General features: G+C 69.3%; 1 protein-coding gene across 1 annotated transcript in view; it reads left to right on the forward strand.

Moving 5' to 3' along the window:
- Positions 1-21,008, forward strand: part of CASKIN1 (CASK interacting protein 1) — a 33,883-nt gene that overhangs the window by 8,648 nt on the left and 4,227 nt on the right. Inside the window, 19 exon segments of the mRNA XM_030002093.2 lie at positions 6,439-6,490; positions 9,286-9,383; positions 9,500-9,645; positions 9,744-9,839; positions 10,108-10,238; positions 10,310-10,418; positions 10,696-10,804; positions 10,926-11,020; positions 11,102-11,219; positions 15,148-15,255; positions 15,413-15,531; positions 16,569-16,656; positions 18,376-18,473; positions 18,966-19,076; positions 19,169-19,270; positions 19,750-19,888; positions 19,967-20,322; positions 20,324-20,373; positions 20,375-21,008. Of these exon segments, the coding sequence (XP_029857953.1) occupies positions 6,439-6,490; positions 9,286-9,383; positions 9,500-9,645; positions 9,744-9,839; positions 10,108-10,238; positions 10,310-10,418; positions 10,696-10,804; positions 10,926-11,020; positions 11,102-11,219; positions 15,148-15,255; positions 15,413-15,531; positions 16,569-16,656; positions 18,376-18,473; positions 18,966-19,076; positions 19,169-19,270; positions 19,750-19,888; positions 19,967-20,322; positions 20,324-20,373; positions 20,375-21,008 (2,759 nt within the window).

Genomic DNA, 21,008 nt, shown 5'->3' on the forward strand with positions numbered 1-21,008 from the left:
AGAACAGGCTGTCAATTAAGGCTCCGTGGAAGCGACACCAACATGCATTTCCGCGGAGACGAGGGTGGGCGTACGGCTGGCACCCGGCCGGCGGCGACGGGTGCAACGAGGCTCGGAGCTGGTCCCGCGGGGCCGAGCGCGGCACCTCGTGTCCCACCTGTGGGGCCGGAGCCAGTGCATCGCTGCGCTGCCCGCACCCCTGCCCATCCCTGCTGCCGGCTTCCCCGCATGCCCAGTTGCACGGGGCCGAGTCACCGGCAGCCTTTGCATGGCAGAGCAGCGTAGCACCGTGTGTTATTTAGGGGTCAGCAGGTTTGCCGGCAACCCGGAGCGGGCAGGAGGCTGCTGGGACTTTGCAGGCAGTGACCCCGCACTGGGAGGGAGCATCTGCAGAGCCAGGGGTCTGTGTGGCTGAGCCCCAAACTGGGGCTGGGGGATGCCCTGGGGGGCTGGGGCTGCCCCAGGGGAACCCGGGTGATGCAGCATGGCTCGACCGGGCACCACGCGGCGGCAATATGGCTCGGCGATGCAGGAAGAGCGGGGGTGCTCACAGTAGCTGCTGGTGAGCACCGCTGCCCCGGCATGGTGCTGGCAGGCACCGTGGGATGCTGGGTGCCCTGGCCAGCTCCAGCCCCAGGTTTTTAGCAGGTCGGCTCTGCCTTGGGTACACCCGCGTCCCCTGTCCCCACCTGCCCTGGCAGCCCGCAGTGTCAGCCCCTCGTCCTCCCTTGGGATCAAAAAGTTTCTTTTTTTTTGAACAAAAAAATTACAGAGGAGTCCCCGCTGCCTCTTGAAAGCTGCATTTAAGTTGCTTCATCCTGGCCCCAGGGGACAGCCCTGCGCTGCTGCAGCACCGTGACTCAGGCTGCCACAGCCTATTGATTTTGAAGTGCGGATTTCTCTGCTCCCCGGGGAAGGCTCCGCGTGAGGGCCAGGCGTCTGGAGCACCAGCAGGTGTGCTGGGCATAGGGCCAGCATCCCCCCGAAGTGCCTTGGGATTTGGGGAATGGCTTGTGATGGGCACTGGGGCACCCAGCTGTGGGTGTCCAGCTGTGGTGGGCAGTTGTTTTCCAGCTGTGGTGGGCAGTGGGTATCCAGCTGTGATGGGCACTGCAGTATCCAGCTGTGATGGGCACTGCAGTATCCAGCTGTGGTGGGCAGTGGGTGTCCAGCTGTGATGGGAATGGCTACCCAGCTGTGATGGGCAGTTGTTTTCCAGCTGTGTTGAGCACTCCGGTGTCCAGCTGGTCAGTGTCCAGCTGTGTTGGGCAGTAGTTATCCAGCTGTGATGGGCACTGGGCTGCAATGGGTCCATTGCATCCCTGCCATCTCTTTGCCCCAGGCAATCCCTTCCCCTGCAGCCAGCAGCCTGTGAGCTTCCGGGTGCATTATTTATACAGTCAAAATCGATCAGAAGATGATAACAGCTTCATTAGCATCTGAACATCACGCCGGCCTCGGTGCTTGACACGACCTTGGCTGCAGGAGTATACAAGCCTTTTGCTGTCTGACAGTGGTGAGGACCGGCTCCCTGGTGTCCCCATCGCCACTGGACCCAGCCAGGGCTGCTCTGGCCATCTCCGTGGGGTCCCCACGGCGGCACGTGTGTGGGCAGAGCGCGTGGCCATGTGCTCCCTGTGGGGACTCCACAGCAGGGACCCCATCCTCGCTGCAAGGAATAAGACCACTCGTGCCAGGGCTCCTCGTGCAGCGAGCGCTTGCAGCGCCCGTTGTTTGCGTGGCGCTCGTCAGCAAGGATATAATTAAGAGCAGCTATTTTGGATGCTTCCTTTATCCGGCAGCTCACAGCAATGCTGCTGCAGGGTCCTCCCCCCTCCTCCAAAATAGGCACTTGGCTTTGCCTTGAATGTCTTCCTTGTGGGTACTCGGTGTCATCCTGCTTGTGGGGTGCCGGGGGTCCCCACACGCAGGGGTCCTGCTGCCCGCGTGGGCTGGGGATGGGGGAAGCGGCAGGGATGGTGGGCTGGAAGGGAGGGGGACCGCTGCAGCGGACTGACGGAAGGGATGGGGAGGAGGATTTGGGGGGGGGGGGTTGCCCCGGCTCATTTGCTGCTGCCGCCAAGCTGGCGGGGGGCAGCGACGGCTTTCCCCTCATTAAGTAGATGTTGATTTAGCGGAGGCTGGAGCCATCTGCTCGGAGCAGCCGCCCGCTCCCTGCGAGCTGGCGCGACGTTGCCGGGGGGAGCTGGGCGAGGATGTGCTTCGTCAGCGGGGGCTTGGCCGGGAGCCCCCGCGCCCCGGCCGGGCATCGATCGCTGCTGGTGCTGCACCGGCTGCAGATGCAGGGGGCTGGCACAAGAGCACGCTAATGGGTGCTGCGTGGCCCCGCTGCCGGGACGGGAGAGAAGCCCCCAGCCAGGAGCCACGGAGGCACCCGGGCGTCCCGCCACGTGGGGCTGTGGCCTCGGACACGGGTGCAAGGGAAGGGCTGGAGCAGCCGGGTGCGGGGGTCTCCCCGCGGTGTGCACTGGGATGCCTGGAGCCGTGGTCGGGCACGGGGGCTCTCCCCGTGGCACGCACCGGGACGCTTCGCGGCACGGGGGTGCGGGGGGTCGGGGTGACACGTGGCCGGACCCCGGCGTTGGGCAGCGCGGCTCTCCCTCGCGCACCCGGCCCCGCACGTGCAGCCGGCTCGTGCGTCGCTTGCCGTCGCGGCACCCGCCCGGGGCCATCGCGGCTGCTGCTGCTGCTGCTGCTGCTGCTGCTGCTGCTGCTGCTGCGGGCCGGCCGGCGCGGGCCGGCGCGTGGCGGGGGAGGACGGGGCTGGCGGGGAGCTCGCCGCCCTCGCTGCGCGCAGAGCGCCGGGCTGAATTCAAGCATGCATTTAGCTGCTGTGATCCTTGTGTTTAAGTAAAGGCATTTCTGGGAGTAGTGGCTGGGCTGAGCTCCCCGCGGCGGTGTTTACTCGTGGCAGACGCTGTTTATAGTCGGTGTCTATGGCAGGCGGCTGCGGCTCCCGGTGCGCGCAGGAGCCGTGGGCTGGAGCCGGACCTGGCGGTGCCGGAGCTTGCCCGTTCCGGCAGCGCAGCACATCGCCATTCCTTGGGGCCGGCGACGTGGTCCTGCCCGACCCTGCTCGGCACCATCAGGCCCCTCGGGATGCTCGTGGGGTGCCAGCTGCTCCGAGAGCCGTGGGGGGGAGGCCGTGCCGTGGGGCTGGGGTGCAAGGGGAGCCCTGTGCTCCCACATGGCACAACCATCGCCTGAGCATCCCGTGGGAAGCAAAGAGGGGACACTGGGGTGTCCTGAGGGCATCGGTGGGGCTCAGGCGGTCTGAGCAAGGGTCCCAGTGCTGGGGGTGCCACCGTCCCTCTGTGCTGCAACGTCTGCCCAATGGCCCCAGCGTCTGCCTCTGCGCGGGCAGGGCAGGACGGTGCTGGTGGGTGCTCGCAGGTGCTCGGTGCTCTCCGTCACCCCTCCGGCGATCCCGGAGGGGAGGACAGCCAGGGACATGCCCAGTGCCCGCTGGCAGCGTGGCCATGTGGGAGCCTTGCTCTCCTCCCCGCCGTGCCCGTCTCCTTTTGTGGCCGGTATTTTTAATTGGCAGCGCTCTCAGGTCCCTTCCCTCTCCCTCGTTAGCAGAGTAGTTTTCCTTGTGCTTCCCTGCCATTAACGAGCTCTCCCGTGTCTCCCTGCCCCCAGACAGGCTGCAAATCCTGCACGGCAGTAGTGGGGCTGAGGCGGCCCCGGGCTGCGGATCCGGCGGCGTGTCGGGATGCCCGTCCCGCTCCCCCTGCCTTGGGAACCGTGAGCACCCAGCCGCGGCCCCAGTTCGGCTGCAGGCTCTGGCTGCAGCGCTGCGCCCTCGGCACGGCTCTGCCGTGGCCCGTGCTAGGCTGCCAGTGCTGTGCCGGGCAAGCATGCTGCTTCGTTACAGGAGGGGCTTAATTGCTGGACTGTAGGACCGTGGCGTGAGGTTTTTGCTCGCAGCCCGTCGGGAGCTTAGGTGATGCCGGCTGGCGTGGCAGTCGCTGCCTTCCCTGCCCTGCCCGCTGCCGGTGCAAAGCCGCTGTCCCTCGAGGGTCCCGGTGCTGGTGCAGACATGGGGTTGATTCTCCGCCGGTGCCGCACCGGCTCCCGCCATCCGGGGCCTTGGCCTGGCCCTGCAGGGGTGCCAGCCTCCGCACCGCCATCCCTGCCACCATCCACACCTCGCCATGCTGCTGGGCAGCCGGTGGCAGCCTGGGGTGCTGCACCCCAGGAGGAGGTGGGACCACCCGGCTGCTCCCCCGGGGACCCCATCAGACCGATGCCGCACATAAAGACCTTTTCCCGGCAGCGCTTGAAGCCGTGCCGGGGCCTGAGCTCGTGGGCAGAGGCAGGCTCGTGGCCACTCCAGAGCTTTAACGAAAGTCAAACCGCTGCACGGCTGGAAGTCACTGACTAAGCACTTGGCACGGGCATTGATGGAAGTGCTAAACAGATTTTGGCAGCTGCAGCCTCTCCTGCAGGTGCAGGGAGGAGAGATTTGCTGCTACGGTGTGTGCGGCTGATGCCGGTTTGGCTGGTGCGGGGGGCTGCCGGCACGCATCTGGGGATCGGCGTCGCGGGGTGCAGCGGTGACGCCGACGGCGTCACCGCTGCACCCCGCGACGCCGATCCCCCGGGCATTGCTCCATCCCAGCCCCTCGCTGGGAGCAACCCGTGGGAAAGGCCAGGCACTGCAGACCCGCTGACATCCGTCCCTCCGTCCGCGAGGACCGGTTAGCCGGAGCGGGGCCCGTCTCGGGGCCGGAGATCGGAGCCAGTGCCGGGCACGGTGCCGCTCCTGCGCCCGCCGGCTCCTTTTGTCCACCGGCCATTTGCGTCCCTGGGGGGCGGCTCGGCCCCCTTCTCCTGGGAGCTGCTTCTTGGCACCGGGCGGCAGCGGAAGCGGCCCTGGGCTCCTCTCCACCGGCGCTGAATGGCACCTTTGTTGGGGAGCCTGGCGGCAGCTCGGGGCTGGCGGGGACCTGCTCGACCCCGTCCACGGTCGGTCCCGGTGCCGGGGGGCTCTGCCTGCCAGCAACATCCAGTCCTTCCCGGGGGCGCACGGGGATGCTGCGGCAGGGGTGGGATGGGGGGGGGGGGGGGGGCTGTTCCCCGGGTCTGGCCGCCCCAATGAGGATTTGTTGCTGGGATGATTTGTTGATGTATTAAATGTGTTCATTGCCCCTTGCCAGGGCAAGGGGGGGCTGCCCTGTCACGCAGGGCTCGGGCTGGTGGTATTTTGTTTGCTGGAAGGAGGGCGAGCGGTGCCGGCTGTGGGGACCCTGCGGTGCCCCGTCCCTCCCTGCACCCAGGGAACCCTGCAGTGCCCTTGTCCCTCCCAGTGCCCTGGGGACCCTGCGGCGCGCCTTCTCGTCCCACAGCCGCCCCGTGGCACTGTGTGCTGGGAGGACAGGCTGGGGACCTGGTGGATGTGGGCTGATTGTTGTGGCTGTTCAGAAGCCGTCCTCCGTAGCTCTCGCCCGTTGGCACCGGGCTGTGTCATCGTTAGCAAACGTCCTGCGGCTCGAACTGCCGCGCGGCCGACGGAGCGCGGGAGCGAGCCAGTGCTGGGTGCCAGGGCCTGGGAACCTCTGCGTGGGCAGGGAGAAACCTCTGCCACCGCCCCGGTTGCTGCTGGGACCGTCCGCCATGCGTGACCCAGGCAGGGGTGGCTCAGCCCGGCACCGGGCTCGGGGCCGTGCCGGTGCTGGCTCGCTGCAGCAGGCACGGGGGCTGCTGCATGGGTCCCCAGCCCGGGCTCTGCCCTGCTGCAGCCACCCTCCTCTTCCTCCTCCTCCCGCTCCGGCTCCCCGCTGGGGGCTGTGAGGAAGAACAGGCTCACTGGAAAGCCTGAGTGGCATTTTTCGGTTAAATCTTATGTAAATCTGGCTCCATCCTTCTTCGTGGTGCTAATTGGATTGCCCCGAGGCGGTTTATTTTCCCACACAAGCAAGCGTGGGCTGGGAGTGGGGCAGTGCTGGGTGAGGGGGCTGCAGGGGCAGGGGACATGCTGGGGCACGGGGGAGCACGCCGAGCTCCCCGCTTTGCCAAAGCACCCCCGCCCAGCGGCTCGGAGCAGCACTGGGCTCCACGGGGCCATGCCGGAGCCCCAGCGAGGCAAAGAAGCTCGGGAGGGAACCCCAGGCAAACCCACAGCTACCCCGGGCAGACGGAGACCTTGGTGCCAGAAGCCCTCGGGCTCTGCCGCCATCAGCGGGGACCCCTCCACCCCGAGCCCTCCTGCCTGCAGCTGCCCGCAGGCTGGGGCAGCCCCGCACAGCACCGTGCTGTGCCCCGGCCCAGGCTGCAGGGCTGCAGGGAGCTGAAACCTTGGTGGGGAGGGAAACCTGGAGGTGCAGCCACATCACCGCCGCAGTGCACCCCGGGTCCCTGCCCCGGCTACCTCCCGCGCCCCTCTAACGTGCTGTCCCCTTCTCTCCCTGCCAGAGCTCCTCGGATCGGCAAAGAAAGTCAACGTCAACTTCCAAGACACCGACGGGTGAGTGGGAGCCCCGCGCCTGGGCACGCATGCAGTGGGGTGCATGGGCAAGGGTGTGCGTACCGTGGGGTGCCGTGAGCAGGGGTGCGCGTGCTCGGGGACATGTGCAGCACAGGGTGCAGCGAGCAGGAGTCTTGTGTGTCTGTGCAGGCACGCCGGGCTCTCCGGAACGATGCAGTCGAGCTGCTGGGGTCCAGACGGGCAAAGGCTCTCGCCCCTGTTAGCCAGCGTGCCTGAGCCCTGCCTGCACCCCCGAGCCGGTGGGCTTGCGTGTAGCAGCTGCAGGCATCGGAGGAGGTGGGAGGTGAGGGTTGAAAGGCAGAGAAAGAGCTGTGCCCCACATCTCACCGGCCTTTTCCCAGCTCTTGCCGCAGCTCTGCGGGTGCTGTGCAGGGAGCAGCCCCGCAGGGCACCGGCCGGGCAAACCGTGACCCTGCCGGGCTGTGCTGCCGGTGTGCCGCTTCGCAGCCGGCATCCAACAGGCAGGGAGAAGCGGGGAAGGGGACCACAGGCTCACCGCCCGCTAATCACACTAATGAGGCTGCCGGTGCAGGAAGGCAGCTGGAGCCCTGTTGGAGGATGGGGCTGCGGTGGGAGTAGGCAGTGATGCTTACAGGGCTGGGCAGCAGCCACCTCCTGTGCCCCCCCCCCATTGAGCGGGGTGGCAGGACATGGGGCTGGGCGATGCCGCTTGGTCCCTTGGGGACAGCTCTGCTGTGGCCATGGAAATGGCAGTGAGCAGAGGGGCCAGATGGGGTCAGGGATGGGAGGGCATGCCCTGGGGACACGTGGCCGCAGCAGCCTGGGTCCCTCCTCATCCTCGCCCCTGAGCAGGGCCCGGCAATGGGGTGGTGGCAGCGGACATCCCCTGGTACCTGCCAGTACACGGGCTCTGCCAGCCCACGGATGTGCACGTGTGTGCGTGCACGGGTGCACGCAAGCATGTGGATGTGCTGCTGAGCGTGCGTGTGCATGCAAGCGTGTCTGTGCGCGAGCGAGCGTGCACGGCGGCGGGGCGGGTGCGTGGCGCTGCCTGTGCGGGACAGGGGCTGGAGGGCATGACGTGGGCAGGGTGAGGGGATGCATCACCCCACGGACCACCTCGTGCAGCGGCTGCCAGAGCCGGCAGGTCACTGGAGAGCTGTGCATCGCGGCGGGGCTGGGACGGCAGTCGAGAGCTGTAGGCAGCTCGTATGCTGTCAGCAACCGCCTGCGGCTCCTGGCCGACTTCGTGGGTGCAGGAGCAGCCCTGCAACAGGGGAGCAACCTCCCGCCTCCGGGGCTGCTCCTGGAAAGGATCCACCCTGGGAATGCGCAGGGCAGACCCAGGCTGCAGCCGGTGCGTGCTCCGCTCTGCCACGCACGTGCTGTGCCAGCTCAGCCAGTCCCGGTGCTGTGCCTCAGTTTCCCCATCTCTGCTGTGCTTGCTGATTCCTGGGCTGGTGGATGCCGTGGGCGAGCACCGTGCTGATGGCCCCGCACTAGCCCGGGGGACGGTGCCCTGCACAGCGCGTGGCCTTTGCGGCCGGCTGGGCCGTGCCGGGGGAAGCCCCCGAGGCAGCCCGGGGGAGGGCTGCGATTTGCACCATCTTGAGCGGATTTGAGCAGGGTGCTGGAGCGGAAAATGTTGACATTTCCCAGGCAGACGTTGGGGATTGGCCTCCTGCACGAGCTGTCTGCTCACATCGCTGCTCCCCGCCCGGGGATCGCAGGCGGCAGCTCCGCGGGGAATGTGGTGGCCGGAGCGTGTTCCCCAAAGGGGATGCGTCCCCCCTCAGCTGGGGGTCCCGGCGATGGGGGGCAGACGGGATTGCCGCCGTGCTGCCCGCCTCTCGAGCGCTGGGCGGCTGTGGGGGCCACCAGGTCCCGCTGGGGTCCACAGCCCATTCCCGTGCTCCGGTGACACAGGGGTGGCCCCAGGGACGGGATGGGGACGCTGCGTGTGACCGGGGCCCGGAGCAGCGGGGTGGCAGGCACGAGCGCAGCCGCGTGGAGGATGCCGCTGCCGGGAGCCGCAAGTAGGTCAGCTCCTGGCCTGCTTCCCAGCAATGAGCCTCCTGGTTTGGCCAGTCCTGGGTGCTGCGAAAGCAGAGCAGGATGTGGGGCTGGGGGCTTTCCCCACCCCATGACAAAGCCCGGCACCGGGCAGGGGCACCGCTGCCACCCCCCTGTGCCGGTGCCCGTGGTTGTGCTGCCGGAGCCAGGCTGGGGGAAGTGGGTCGGCGGGGAGGGTAGCTTCCCTGGCACCCTCCACCCTCAGTGGGACCCCCCCCTTGCCTTCCCTGCCCATCGCCTCCAGCCCCATGGGGTCTCAGCATCCCCAGGGAGTGTTTCATCTGCATCCATCTCGCTTCAGCATCCCCAGATCAGACCCACCAGCCCCCGCTCCCAGCTCGGCGGCAGCATCCCCAGCCCTCCGTCCCACCGCGCAGGCTGGGGGGTCTGTCCTGTGGCTGCAGTGCCCCAGGGGAAGCTAAATAAAAGCGATGGGCTGGAGAGCAAACCCGCATCTGCCCTGGCACATCCCACCCTCTGGCCCTCGTTGCACGCCACGACATGGCCGGCTCCTGGCTCGGCCACGGCTGGTTCCTGCGGCAGCTCTTTCTCGGGGTGCACACAGAGGGATGCAGAGGTGGGGTTGCCCGGGGACACGTGCACGTGGGGGGGCTGCGAGAGGCAAAGCGGGGTGCCCTGGGGTGCTGCGGCGGGTGCAGGCTCGAGGCCGTGCTGCTAGGTAGGGGCTGGCAGGGCTGCGGAGGGGACGTGGGACCCCTGACACGGCGGCCGGTCCCCAGGTTCTCGGCTCTGCACCATGCGGCGCTCAACGGCAACACAGAGCTCATCTCGCTGCTGCTGGAGGCGCAGGCTGCGGTGGACATCAAGGACAACAAAGGCGAGTCCCTGGGTCCTGGCCGTGGCCCCCCGCCCCGTGCCCCCCTCCGCAGGCTCCGGCCAGGCGCGGTGGCATGCCCGAGGGGCTCACGGCGTGCCCGTCCTGCCCGCCCGCAGGCATGCGGCCCCTGCACTACGCGGCTTGGCAAGGCAAGAAGGAGCCCATGAAAATGGTGCTGAAAGCGGGTTCCTCGGTGAACATCCCGTCGGACGAGGGCCAGATCCCCCTGCACCTGGCGGCACAGCACGGGCACTACGACGTGGTACGGTGGGGCCGGCGGCGGGGCGCGGCGGCGGTGGGGAGACCGCGCCGCCCTCCCTGCCCCTGCCCTCGCCGAGTCGGGGTCTCGCTCCTCCGCAGTCGGAGATGCTCCTGCAGCACCAGTCCAACCCCTGCATCATGGACAATTCGGGGAAGACGCCCCTGGACCTGGCGTGCGAGTTTGGCCGGGTCGGGGTAAGTCCTTGCAGCGCCGGGACCCCCCGAGAGGCAGCTGGGGAGGGGGTGGGGGGGCACGGCGAGGTCTCTGGGGTGCTGGAGCAGCCCGGGGAGGGACACGGGGCAGCCCCCAGGAGGGATGGCGGGGGGGCCCTCAGCGCCACCGCTGTGGGGGATCCCTGGCTGCTGGGGGAGAGGAGGCAGGGGCTGGGGGGGGGGGGCCGCAGCCCCGGCAGGCGGCTGAGCCGCCCTTGCAGCCCTGCTCCGTCTGTGTTTGCTGAGCCAGGTGGTCCAACTGCTCCTGAACAGCAACATGTGCGCGGCGCTGCTGGAGCCCAAGCCGGGGGACGCCACCGACCCCAACGGCACCAGCCCCCTGCACCTCGCCGCCAAGAACGGCCACATCGACATCATCCGGTGGGTGCCGTGGGCAGGGCTGGTCCGTCCCCCCCCCTCCCCACCTCGCTGACCCCGCTGTCTGCCCGCAGGCTCCTGCTGCAGGCTGGCATCGACATCAACCGGCAAACCAAGGCGGGCACGGCGCTGCACGAAGCGGCCCTCTGCGGCAAGACGGACGTGGTGCGGCTGCTGCTGGATGTAAGGGCCCCCCCCCCCACCCCCCCTGACACCCCCAGACACCCCCAGCCCAGGGAGGGGCTGTGGGAAAAGGAGCGACCCCAGGGCTGGGGGCTGCGGAGCAGCATGTGCACCTTTCCTTGGGGATGGGGGCGAGGGTCCCGGGGAGGGGGGACACGCCAAGGCAGTGAGGTGTGCCCTCCAGCTGCTGGTCTCAGGGTGGCCCGGGGGGTGGGGTCCCGGGGGGGTGGCAGGGTGGGGGGCAGCCTCCTCGCAAGCCCCCTCCGTGCCGTTGCAGAGCGGAATCAACGCCCACGTCAGGAACACCTACAATCAGACGGCTCTGGACATCGTCAACCAGTTCACCACCAGCCAGGCCAGCAAGGAGATCAAGCAGATGCTGCGGGGTAGGGGGGCTGGGGAGGGGGGCACGGGGCGGCTGCGCCGGCACTGGGGGGACGCTGGGCTGGGGGGTGACAGCCCCCCTGGGGCCGGGCGGCCGGCGACGCTCCCGCTCTGTCCCCGCAGACGCCTCCGCCGCTCTGCAGGTCCGGGCCGTCAAGGACTATTGCAACAACTACGACCTGACCAGCCTCAACGTGAAAGCCGGGGACGTCATCACCGTGAGTGTGGCCGGGGGTGGCGGGGGGGGCCGGGGGGACCCCGCTGGCAGCACCGGCCCCTGACCCGGCCCCTGCCCGCAGGTGCTGGAGCAGCACGCGGACGGGCGCTGGAAGGGCTGCATTCACGACAACCGGACCGGCAACGACCGCGTGGGCTACTTCCCCTCCAGCCTCGTCGAGGCCATAAGCAAACGAACAGGCAAATAATCGCTCCCCCCCCCCCCCCCCCACCATGGGGCTGCTCCCAAACCCACAGCCCCAGGGAGCCCCGTTTCGGTTTGGCGGTGCGTGGGGTGCCGGGGGGATGCAGCCGGTGAAGCCGAACCGGGGCGATGCCCCCGTCGTGCATGTGGGGTCGGCGTCCCCGCCGTGTGCATGGGGATGGTGCCTTCGAGCGCGCGGGGTCGGTGTCCCCGCTCTGCATGTGAGGTCGGTGCCCCGTGAAGTGCGTGGGGATGGTGTCCCCGTTGTGCATGTGAGGTCGCTGCCCCCCGCCCCGAGCGTGTGGGGTCGCTGCCCTTGTTGTGCCTGGGGGGGGTCGGTGCCCACGGGGGTCAGTGCCGGCAGCCCCGGGGTGCTCACGGGGCAGCCCCAAGGCCAGGCTGGCGTTGGGCTGGGGGAGGCATTTGTGATGCCGGGAGGTCAACGCATGGGGAGAGCTGGGGGTGTCACTGCGGTTTGGGGGGGGATGGCGCAGCAGCGGGGCCACGGGACCTGGTGTTTGGGGTCTGAGCTGGGGGGGGGGGGCTGGGCACCGGTGCCAGGGACCTGGTGCTGCCCCACGGGGACCCTCTCCCTGGCCAGGGGCCATCTCAGGGTTGGATGCTGCTCCTCTGCCCTGCGGCTGCCTGTCCCTGTCCCCATCCCTGTAGGCTCTCGGTGGGGTGCGTGGTTCCCCCGGGATGGCCCGCGGCTGTGCCCGCTGCCAGGAGCGGCACGATGGGGCTGGTGCCTCTGCGGGCAGCGTTGAAAGACCCCGCATCGACCGTCTCGCCCCCCCTTGGCAGCTGCGCGCTGCCTGGCCCCACGCAATCTCGGGGGCGGCCGCGTCGCTGGGGCACGGGCAGGGAATGGCGGCACTTGAACGAGATCCCAAGGGAGCGGCGGCACGAGTGCCTGCTGGCTGCCGGGCACTGCTGCACCGGCCGTGGCGGCTACGGAGGTGCCATGTGCCGGACGGGCGGGGGTAGAGCTGCCCTCCGGGTGTGGGTTGTGCGCCAGGGATGAGGTCCGTGGCTCCCGGTATGCAGCTGGCTCCGCAACAGCGTTTGCCAGGGTATGGGCTTTCATAGCCACCCCATCGGCTGCAGCCCTGGGCCCTGTGCAGCAGGGTGGTAGCGCAGGGCACAGGCAGCAGCTGCCCCATGGCTTGGCCAGACGGGCAGAGGGGGGCTGGCGCTGCAGCCCCCAGCCCAGCCGTGCCGGTAGCCCCCCTCCTCCCGGGATGCCTTCGTGGGGAGCAGCCCCCCCGGCAGCCCGGCTGTGGGAGCCTCACAGCTGCAGGAGCCCCACAAGCTGCCGTTTCCCCGAGCATGGGGCTGCCCCGGCGTCCGTGCTCCGCCGCAGAGCCGTGGCGGGTCTGCGGGATGTGCCCACCGGCCGTACCCTGCTGCCGGGCCGGGCCCTGCGCTGAGCTCCCGTTGCTGCTCCTTGACTCGGCTCCGCATCGGTTGGGTTTCGGTTCTGGCTTGTCCCCGTTCCTTTGGTTGCTTTTTTTGTTTGCTGCTTTTTTTTCCCTTTCTTTTTTTTTTCTTTTTTTTTTTTTTTTTTTTGGTGGCGCTGAGCGTGTCTCTATTATTTTGATTCTTTTCATTTTGTCTCTTGTTATGTTTTATTATCAGGTTCATGGGAGACTGTAACAATCCCCCAACACTACCAAAAGATCCCGCTCCCGGCTTACGGGGCTGCTGTGCTAAACGGTGACGCCTCGTCCCATCCGTTCCATTCCCTGCCTCCACCTCCACCTCCACCACCACATTCCCATCAGACTCTTTTCAGTTCCTTTGGCTATCACAGGCTCTCCCCTAGCAGTGCCGACGAGCCGCGTTACGGACAAGGTAGTTCACCGCTCGCTTCGTGCTCTCGATGGATTTCTTTCTTTTCCTTTAAAGTCTGTATCGAGTCCTTTCTTTCTGCTCGGCCTCTCTCCCCCTTGCCGTGGTGTGTTTGCACGCGGGTGCGTGCAGGCGTGTGCAAGTGCGTGCACGGGGGTGCGTGCGTGTGCATGCAGGTGTGTGTGTGGACGTGTGCGCGCATGCAGGTGTGTGCATGCGTGTGTGCGCGCGCATGCAGGCAGGCGTGTGCGTGCAGGTGCGTGCACACATGCATGCCGTCGGCCCCCTCCCCTGCACGCCCTCTCCAGCGCTGCTGCAGCACTCCGTGGCCGACGGCTCTGCTGCCGGCACATCCCACCCTCGCCACCTCGGTGTCCCCGGCTGCGGGGCAGGGCTGGAGGCAGCACCGTGCTGCCGGCTCTCCGTGCTGTGCCCGTGGCCCCTGCTCTCCTGCCCACCCTGTCCGGGTGCGTGGGAACCCCCAAAACCACTCTCCAGGCTCTGTGCCGGGCGGCAGGGCTGGGCAGCGCGGTGCCTGGCCGGCAGCCACGGGCGCGGGGACCCTCTACCCGCTGCAGCCTCGCCCGCAGGGTGTTCGACACCCAGCAAACGGCTTTAACTGGGTCGGGGCTGTGCGCTCGGAGTGGGAAGGGGCTGCGGCACTGGGCGTGCTTTCCTGGGGGATGCTCTCGGGGCTGGCTCAGTGCAGGCAGTGCCCAGCTGCACCCCGGGGGACCGTCCCCGTGGCACGGGGCAGTGATGGATGCTGCAGGTCCATGTATCGGGAGTGCCCAGAGAGCAGATATTTGACCAGGGGTTTGCAGGGCTACAGCCTGTGCCGGGGCTGCCGCCGGCTCTCTGGGGTCCAGGGGAGGGGTCTTTGCATGTGCCCCCGTGGCGCCGGTGCAGCGGGTTGCGTTGGGAGAGCACCGGGCTGGCCGTGCTTATGATGGGGACAAGGGAGCAAAACTTTTCCCCTGGGCTCTCTCTCCCCGCTGGGTCGCAGAGAGCCTTACGCCTGCCCAGGCAGCATGGGCTCCTCTCGGTGTGACTGCGGCACGTGCAGCTCGGGGATGTCCCAGCCCGATTGTGGCGTGGCTGGTTGTTCCCTTTCGCGCTCCTTCGGTGACTTTTTTACCTTGTACCTTTCACCTTCCGCTACGGCCCGGCCGCTAACGGGGCGAGCGGCTTAATGAATGAAACTGGCCTGGGCAGCGGCAGGGTGGCAATGCCCTGTACCTGGTGGCTGGCGGCAGGGCTGGGCTGAGCCACGCTCCTCGGTGGCTGGCGGTGGGGTTGCGGCAGTGCCGGGCCTGTTGTCTATCTCCTCTGATGCTGTTTTAAACCCCGGGCTCAGCGCTGGGTGTCCCTGGCCGGTCCCTGGTGCGAGGTGGGCAGCGGGGTGAGCCGGTGAAGGAGCGGTGCTTCGGGGGGGGTGACCCTCGAGCTGTGCCCCGGCAGGAGGGCCAGGTCCTCTCACCCGCTGCTGTGTCACCCATGTGTCACCAGCTGCCATGGGGCACCCTGGGGAGCGTGGGGGGGTTCAGCACCCGGTGCCTGGCCCCTGCATCCTCCTCCAGATGGGTGCAGGCAGCCGCAGGGGCACAGCCAGCACCGTCTTGGCCAGGGGACAGTGGGCTGGGGACCCTGGTCCCCACCGCCTGAGTTTGCCCAATTCCCTTTGCTCCGTGCACTGGGTCATGTCCCCATCCTGCTCCGCACAGGGATGACACGGTCCCCATCCCCTGTCTGGCCTGAGCTGGGGCACCGGGACACCCCCCCATGGGTCTGTCCCTGGCTGGTGGCAGGGAGGGGGGGGGCTCTGCAAGACAGGGTCCCAGGGCTGGTCACTGTCACCCCATGCCCGTTGCTCAGAGTGGGACAGGTCCCCGGGACAGCGCTGGCATCCCTGGGCATGGCCATGGCCAGGGACCCCGCACCTTTGCTGTGGGATTTTCCCCGCGTGCAGCAGCGATGGGCTGCGGGTCACTTCGCCCCGTGCCACACCGATGCGAACCCGAGCACGCGGAGCCACGCATGCCTGATGGCCGCTCTCTCTGCTCTACCACCAAGGGTCCCGCGGGGCCGACATGAGCCCGTCCCACCTCTCGCCGTCGCAGGGCGGATCGGCCGCGCCGGCTCCCACGGAGGAGATCTGGGTGCTGCGGAAACCCTTTGCAGGTACGGTGGGCATGCACTGCTGGGACCCTCCCTGTCCCCGCTGGGGGTGTGCGCTGGGACGTGGCAGTGGCTCTGGCGGGGCATGGCCACACCGCGGTGTTCCCCCTGCCCTGCCACGGGGCTCAGTGTCCTGACAGCATCTCCTCTTCCCGCGCAGGTGGCGACCGCAGCAGCCTGGGCAGCACGGGCAGCGTGGCCTCTGCCCGCAGCTCGGGGAGCGGGCAGAGTGCGGGCAGCGGGGCGCACGCCCTGCACGCTGGCGCTGAAGGTGTCAAGGTAAGGCGGGCCCCGAGGTGACCCTGCCAGCCTGCGGCGGCATTCGGCTCCGGTCCCGGCACCGGTGCTTGCCCCGGGTCAGGCGTTTGCTGCCTTGGCAGCTGCCCCCCAGTCCTTGCCGGGACTGATGCTCGGCCGGGTGCTCTGAGTTCCTACCGGCACCCAGCGTGCCACCGGCCGTGGCTGTCGCTGACTGGCCACCAGCGTGTCTCCTCCCGGCTGGGCCCGGGCTCAGCCGCCGGCACGACGTCCCGCGGGGCTGCAGGGCCAGGCAGCGGCTACCGGAGCGTGCAGGGTCCGGCCGAGACTGCGTGCCGTGTCTCTGCTGCCGCTCGCAGGGTGCCTCCGCGCTGCACTGCACGCTGCGTGCTGCCACCGGCACGCTGCCCGCTGCAGCTCCGCGCTGCACGGAGCCGTCTGCCTGCTGCTGCCAGCACGCAGCCCACTGCGCTCTCCTGCCTGCGCGTTGCCCACTGCGCACTCCTGCCTGCGCGTTGCCCGCTGCGCGCTGCTGCCGGCGCATTGCCCGCTGCACCCTCTGCCTCCGTGTTGCCCCCTGTGCTCCGCGTGCTGCCCGCCCTAGCCCGAGCTGTCCCGTCCCGGGGCCGAGGCACCCGTGAGCCCACCTCCCCTGGCATCCTGCCTGCTTTATGCCACAGCAGGTTGGGCACCGGGGTCTGCACGCCCCTGAGCCGAGCGCCGTGCTGACGGCGGGGGCTCCGCTTTGCGGGCAGAGGTGTGTGTGGGGGGGGGGCCCTGCAGCCGGCGCCGTCAGCCTGGGCCGGCGGTGCGTCAGGCTGGATCGGGGTGCTGCGGCACCGCGGGCTCCCGCCGCCTGCGAAGCACCATCTGTACCGCTCCCGCTCTCCCTGCCGCAGCCCGAATCCGCTGCCCCCCTCCCTGCCCACCCTCGTCCGGGCTGGCGGCGGGGCGGCACCCGCGGCACCCGCGGCACCCGCGGCACCCGCGACGCGCACCCGCCGCCCGCCCCGCCTCACTCCTGCCTGCTCTCCCCCCCTTGCCGGGGTGTTTTTCAGCTGCTGGCAACGGTCCTTTCCCAGAAGGCTTCTGCGCAAGAGACTGCCGTGGGCGATGGGCCGGCCAAGGCGCAGGACATCCCCGCAGGTGCGTGCTGCCGGCCGCCCGGCTGCCGGGAGCAGGAGGAGCCCTGGCCCTGCCGCGGGCGTGCCGTGGATCCAGGGATTTGTCTTTTTTTTTATTGCCACGGCACCCGTCGCCAGAAGAAAAACGTGTGGGTAAAAAATGACTCTCTCGCCTTTCGGCTGCTGCCAGGCCTTCTCCTGCCTCGGTTAGTGGGGGCCCCGTGGGGGGGGGGGCAGGGGGGGCGGCGTGGGCGGGCAGGGGGGGCGGCAGCGCTCCTCCCCAGCCCCTTCCCTTCCCTGGCCCCCCGCCAGCCCCACCGGAGCCCGAGCCGGGGTCCCCCCCCCCGCCACCGCCAGCACATTCCGGGGGGGGGGGGATTGGGGGGGGGGGGTTGGGAAGGGGCTGCCCTGGCAGCACGGCCACGCCGCGGGGGTGCCCATGCCGCGGGGGAGGCACATGCTGGGGTTGGCGGGGGGGGGGGTGCAGATGGGAGATGCACATGCGAGGAGGATGCACACGTGGGGGGTATGCCCGGGCTGCGGAGATGCACACGCAGGGGGGGAAAGAAACCCGGGGGGGGATGCACACACGAAGGTGGGGGGATGCACACACAGAGGGGGGGTGCACACACAGGGAGGGGCGGCACACGTTGCCGGGGGGGGGGAAGCACATGCTGGAGAGATGCACGCACAAGTGGGATGCAGACGTGAGGGAGATGCACATGTGAGGAGGATGCCCACGCAAGTGGGCTGCAGATGCCAGAAGGATGCACACGCAAGGAGGATGCACACACACGTGGCACGCACACGCACACACACACACACGGGGGGGGGATGCACACACACGGAGGATGCAGTTGCCAGTGGGGGGGGGGGGGGGAAGGAGCTGCTCTTGCTGATCCCGATCAGAAATATGAGGCAGAAATTTCTGGGCATCCCTCGTCACCCCCAGGGCTGGCGAAGGCATCAGCTGGAGGGTGGGCACCGTGGGGCTGCCTGTGCGGGCGTCCCGGGGGACGAGGCAGTTCATGCCAGCCTGTCCCCCCAGCCGAGCCCCTCGCTGTGGGGCACAGCGGGTGGATGAGCCCCGTCCTGGGTTGGTAGCGTGGCCGGAGGAGCGGGGCCGGAGGGCTTTGGGCAGCGGGACCCCTCTGGCTGCAGCCTGGGGGCGGTGGGCGGCCAGGGAAACCCGCTCTGCAGGAGGAGGTCCAGCTGGGTCCCTCTCCTCGGGGCTGCACTGGGTGGAGGGTACTGCAGCATCTCGGCCCTAACTGGGCTGGGGGGCTCGTCTGGCTCTGGGTGGGTGGGCAAGGGCAGCAGCACGGGCTGCCCCAGCAGTGCCGTGGCACCCGGGAGCTGTGTACACCATGGTGCTGGTGGCACAGGCACCTTGCCGAGCCCCATGCAGACACAGCCCTCGCTGTGAGTCCCGTGCCGGCGCCACCGGCCTCGCCGGGATTAAGTAATAGGGGCTGCAACCCAATGGCAGTGCCCGGGCATGGTGCCCCGCACCATCCCTGCCCGTCCCAGGGGAGCAGGCCCCCGTGTCCGGGGCACCCCGGGGTGCTCCGGGCTGCTGTGCTGGGGCACGTGTTACTCTCCCGTACCTGCCCCGGCCCTGCCAACCCAGGGGCTGTGGCTGTGCCATCCCAGCCGGGGCAGGGGCTCGGCTCCCCGCCTCGCTTGGCCGGAGCCCGGGGGTGTGCAGCCCCAGCCCCGCTGACCGCTGCCTCTCCGGCAGGTTCGTCGCGGTCGCAGAGCGTGGCCAGTTCCCCGTACGCCCCCCAGCCCCCCGCCGAGCCCCAGCTGAAGAAGATGGAGCCGCCGTCGGAGGGGAAGGTGAGCGGGGAGCGCTGGGGTGGTGTGGGGAGCCCCGCGGTGGAGTGTGGGGTCAGGGAAGGGCTGGGGGGGGGGGCACAGGCACGGCCATGCAGCGGGGCCACCCCACTGCACCCATAGCCGCAGGTGCCTCGGCAGCCCTATGATGCGGCCACCAAGGCTGGCATGGCTCTGGGTGCTGGCTGTGATGGCAGTGCCCGGGGGGTGCTGTGCCGTGCCGTGAATCAGTGGCGTGAATCATCCCTGCGGCTGCCGGCTGCCGGCCCCCCCCCCCCCCCCCCGCCAGCCGCTCCACGGCACCAGCCCCCCGCACACCCCGGGGGACAGACGTGTGCCCGGGGTGCCACGGGGCCACGCAGCCCCTCTGCGGTGCCGGCTCCAACCCGGGGCGTCCTGCTGCCACGCGGACGGGTGCCGGGACAGCCTGGGGGACACGGGCAGGGGTGGTGGGTCCTGGGGCTGGTCCGAGCCACGTTGTCCCTCTCGCCCCAGAGCTCAGAGGCCGTGTACCAGTGGCTCTGCAAGTTCCAGCTGCAGCTCTACGCGCCCAACTTCATCAACGCCGGCTACGACATCACCACCATTAGCCGGATGACACCGGAGGTGAGGCCGCGGGGACGCCGGGGCTGGCCGGTGCCGCGGGGAGGGAAGCATGGCCGGTGCGGGGCAGCGCTGATCCCCGCTCTCTGCCCCAGGACCTCACGGCTATTGGTGTCACCAAGCCGGGGCACAGGAAGAAGATCGCCTCCGAGATCAACAACCTCAACATCCCCGAATGGCTGCCGGAGTACAAGCCGGTAAGGGATGCGCGGGGCCAGGGACGCCGAAGCCACGTCCAGGGTGGCAACTAGTCTCCTCTGCCCTGTCCCCTCCGGGGAGGGGGTGGCACAGGGGGACGAGGGTGGGAGCTGGCTCACCGCTGCCGGACGATGCCGGCATCCCATGGTCCTGAAGCTGCGCACGTCCCCTCTTGAGAGCTTGGGGACCATCAGGCTGGTGCCAGCTGTCACCACATGGACGTGAGACCGTGTCCCCTGACACCCCTCCTGCCCCATCGGGTGGGCACAGCAAGGGGCTTCCCACGGGAATGGGGCTGGGCATGGCCCCGGGTGCTCGTGGAGAACAGGGACAGTGAGGGGACAAGGGGAGTCCCCTGGGGCTGTCCCCCAAAAAGATGGGATCACCTGCGTGGCGTGGGTGCTGTGGTGCCGAGGGGCACCGGGGCCAGACCCTGCTGCCAGCTGGTGCTGAGCCGTGCCCCGTGTCCCCCCTCCAGGCCAACCTGGCGCTGTGGCTCTCCATGATCGGCCTGTCCCAGTACTACAAGGTGCTGGTGGAGAACGGCTACGAGAACATCGACTTCATCACCGACATCACCTGGGAGGACCTGCAGGAGATTGGCATCACCAAGCTCGGTAAGGTCCCGTGCCGCAAGGCTGGCTGCAGTGGCCCCAGCCCCCTGCGGCGGCGCTGATGCCCCGTGCCGTCCCCAGGCCACCAGAAGAAGCTGATGCTGGCGGTGAAGAAGCTGGCGGAGCTGCAGCGTGCCGAGCTGGGCAAGTACGAGCCGGGCACGCTGAAGAGGAAGGCGGCGGCGGCAGCGTGCCCGGAGGTCCTGGCCATCGAGTCCCCCCCGCCGGAGCCGCCCGAGTGCCAGTCGCCCAAGATGACCACCTTCCAGGACAGCGAGCTCAGCAGCGAGCTGCAGGTGGCCATGACTGGCGAAGCCCCCGAGGAGCCCCCCGAGAAGGCGGCGAACCCCGCGGCCCCCGGCTACCGCTCGCCCCCGGGGCTGGGCGGCCGCACCAGGCTGATGAGCAGCTCGCAGGAGCTGCTGGGGGACGGCCCGCGGGCCCCCCCCAGCCTCCGCCATCTCCAAGAGCCAGGAGTACCTGGCAGAGGGGGCCGGCGAGGGCCCCCCCCGCGCCGCCCAAGGAGGGTCGCCCGCCCCGGCACGGCCACCCCGTCAAGCGCGCCAGCGTGCCGCCGGTGCCCGGCAAGCCCCGGCAGCCCTTCCCGCCCTCCGCCGGGCAGCTGACGCCGCCGCAGACCCCCGGCAAGCCGCGGCCCCCCTCCCCGCAGGGCCTGCCGGCGCCCCACGCCACCGCCAAGGTGAAGCCCACCCCGCAACTGCTGCCACCGGGCGAGCGCCCCGCGTCGCCCCGCTCCCTGCCCCAGTCGCCCACCCACCGCGGCTTCGCCTACGTCCTGCCGCAGCCCGCCGAGGGCGAGGGGGGACCCCCGGGGGTGCCCATCCTGCCCGTCTCGGTGCCGGTGCTGTGCCTGCCGCCGGCGGGCGAGGGTGAGGAGGAGCCGGGGAGGCCGAAGAAGCGGGCGCACAGCCTGAACCGCTACGCCGCCTCCGACAGCGAGCAGGAGCGGGACGAGCTGCTAGTGCCGGACGCGGGGCCCTACGCCACCGTCCAGCGGCGCGTGGGGCGCAGCCACTCGGTGCGGGCGCCCGCCGGCGGCGACAAGAACGTCAACCGCAGCCAGTCCTTCGCCGTCCGCCCCAAGAAGAAGGGGCCCCCGCCG

This window comes from Aquila chrysaetos, chromosome 25 (genome assembly GCF_900496995.4).
Source record: "Aquila chrysaetos chrysaetos chromosome 25, bAquChr1.4, whole genome shotgun sequence".
In the NCBI taxonomy this organism is placed as follows: Eukaryota; Metazoa; Chordata; class Aves; order Accipitriformes; family Accipitridae; genus Aquila; species Aquila chrysaetos.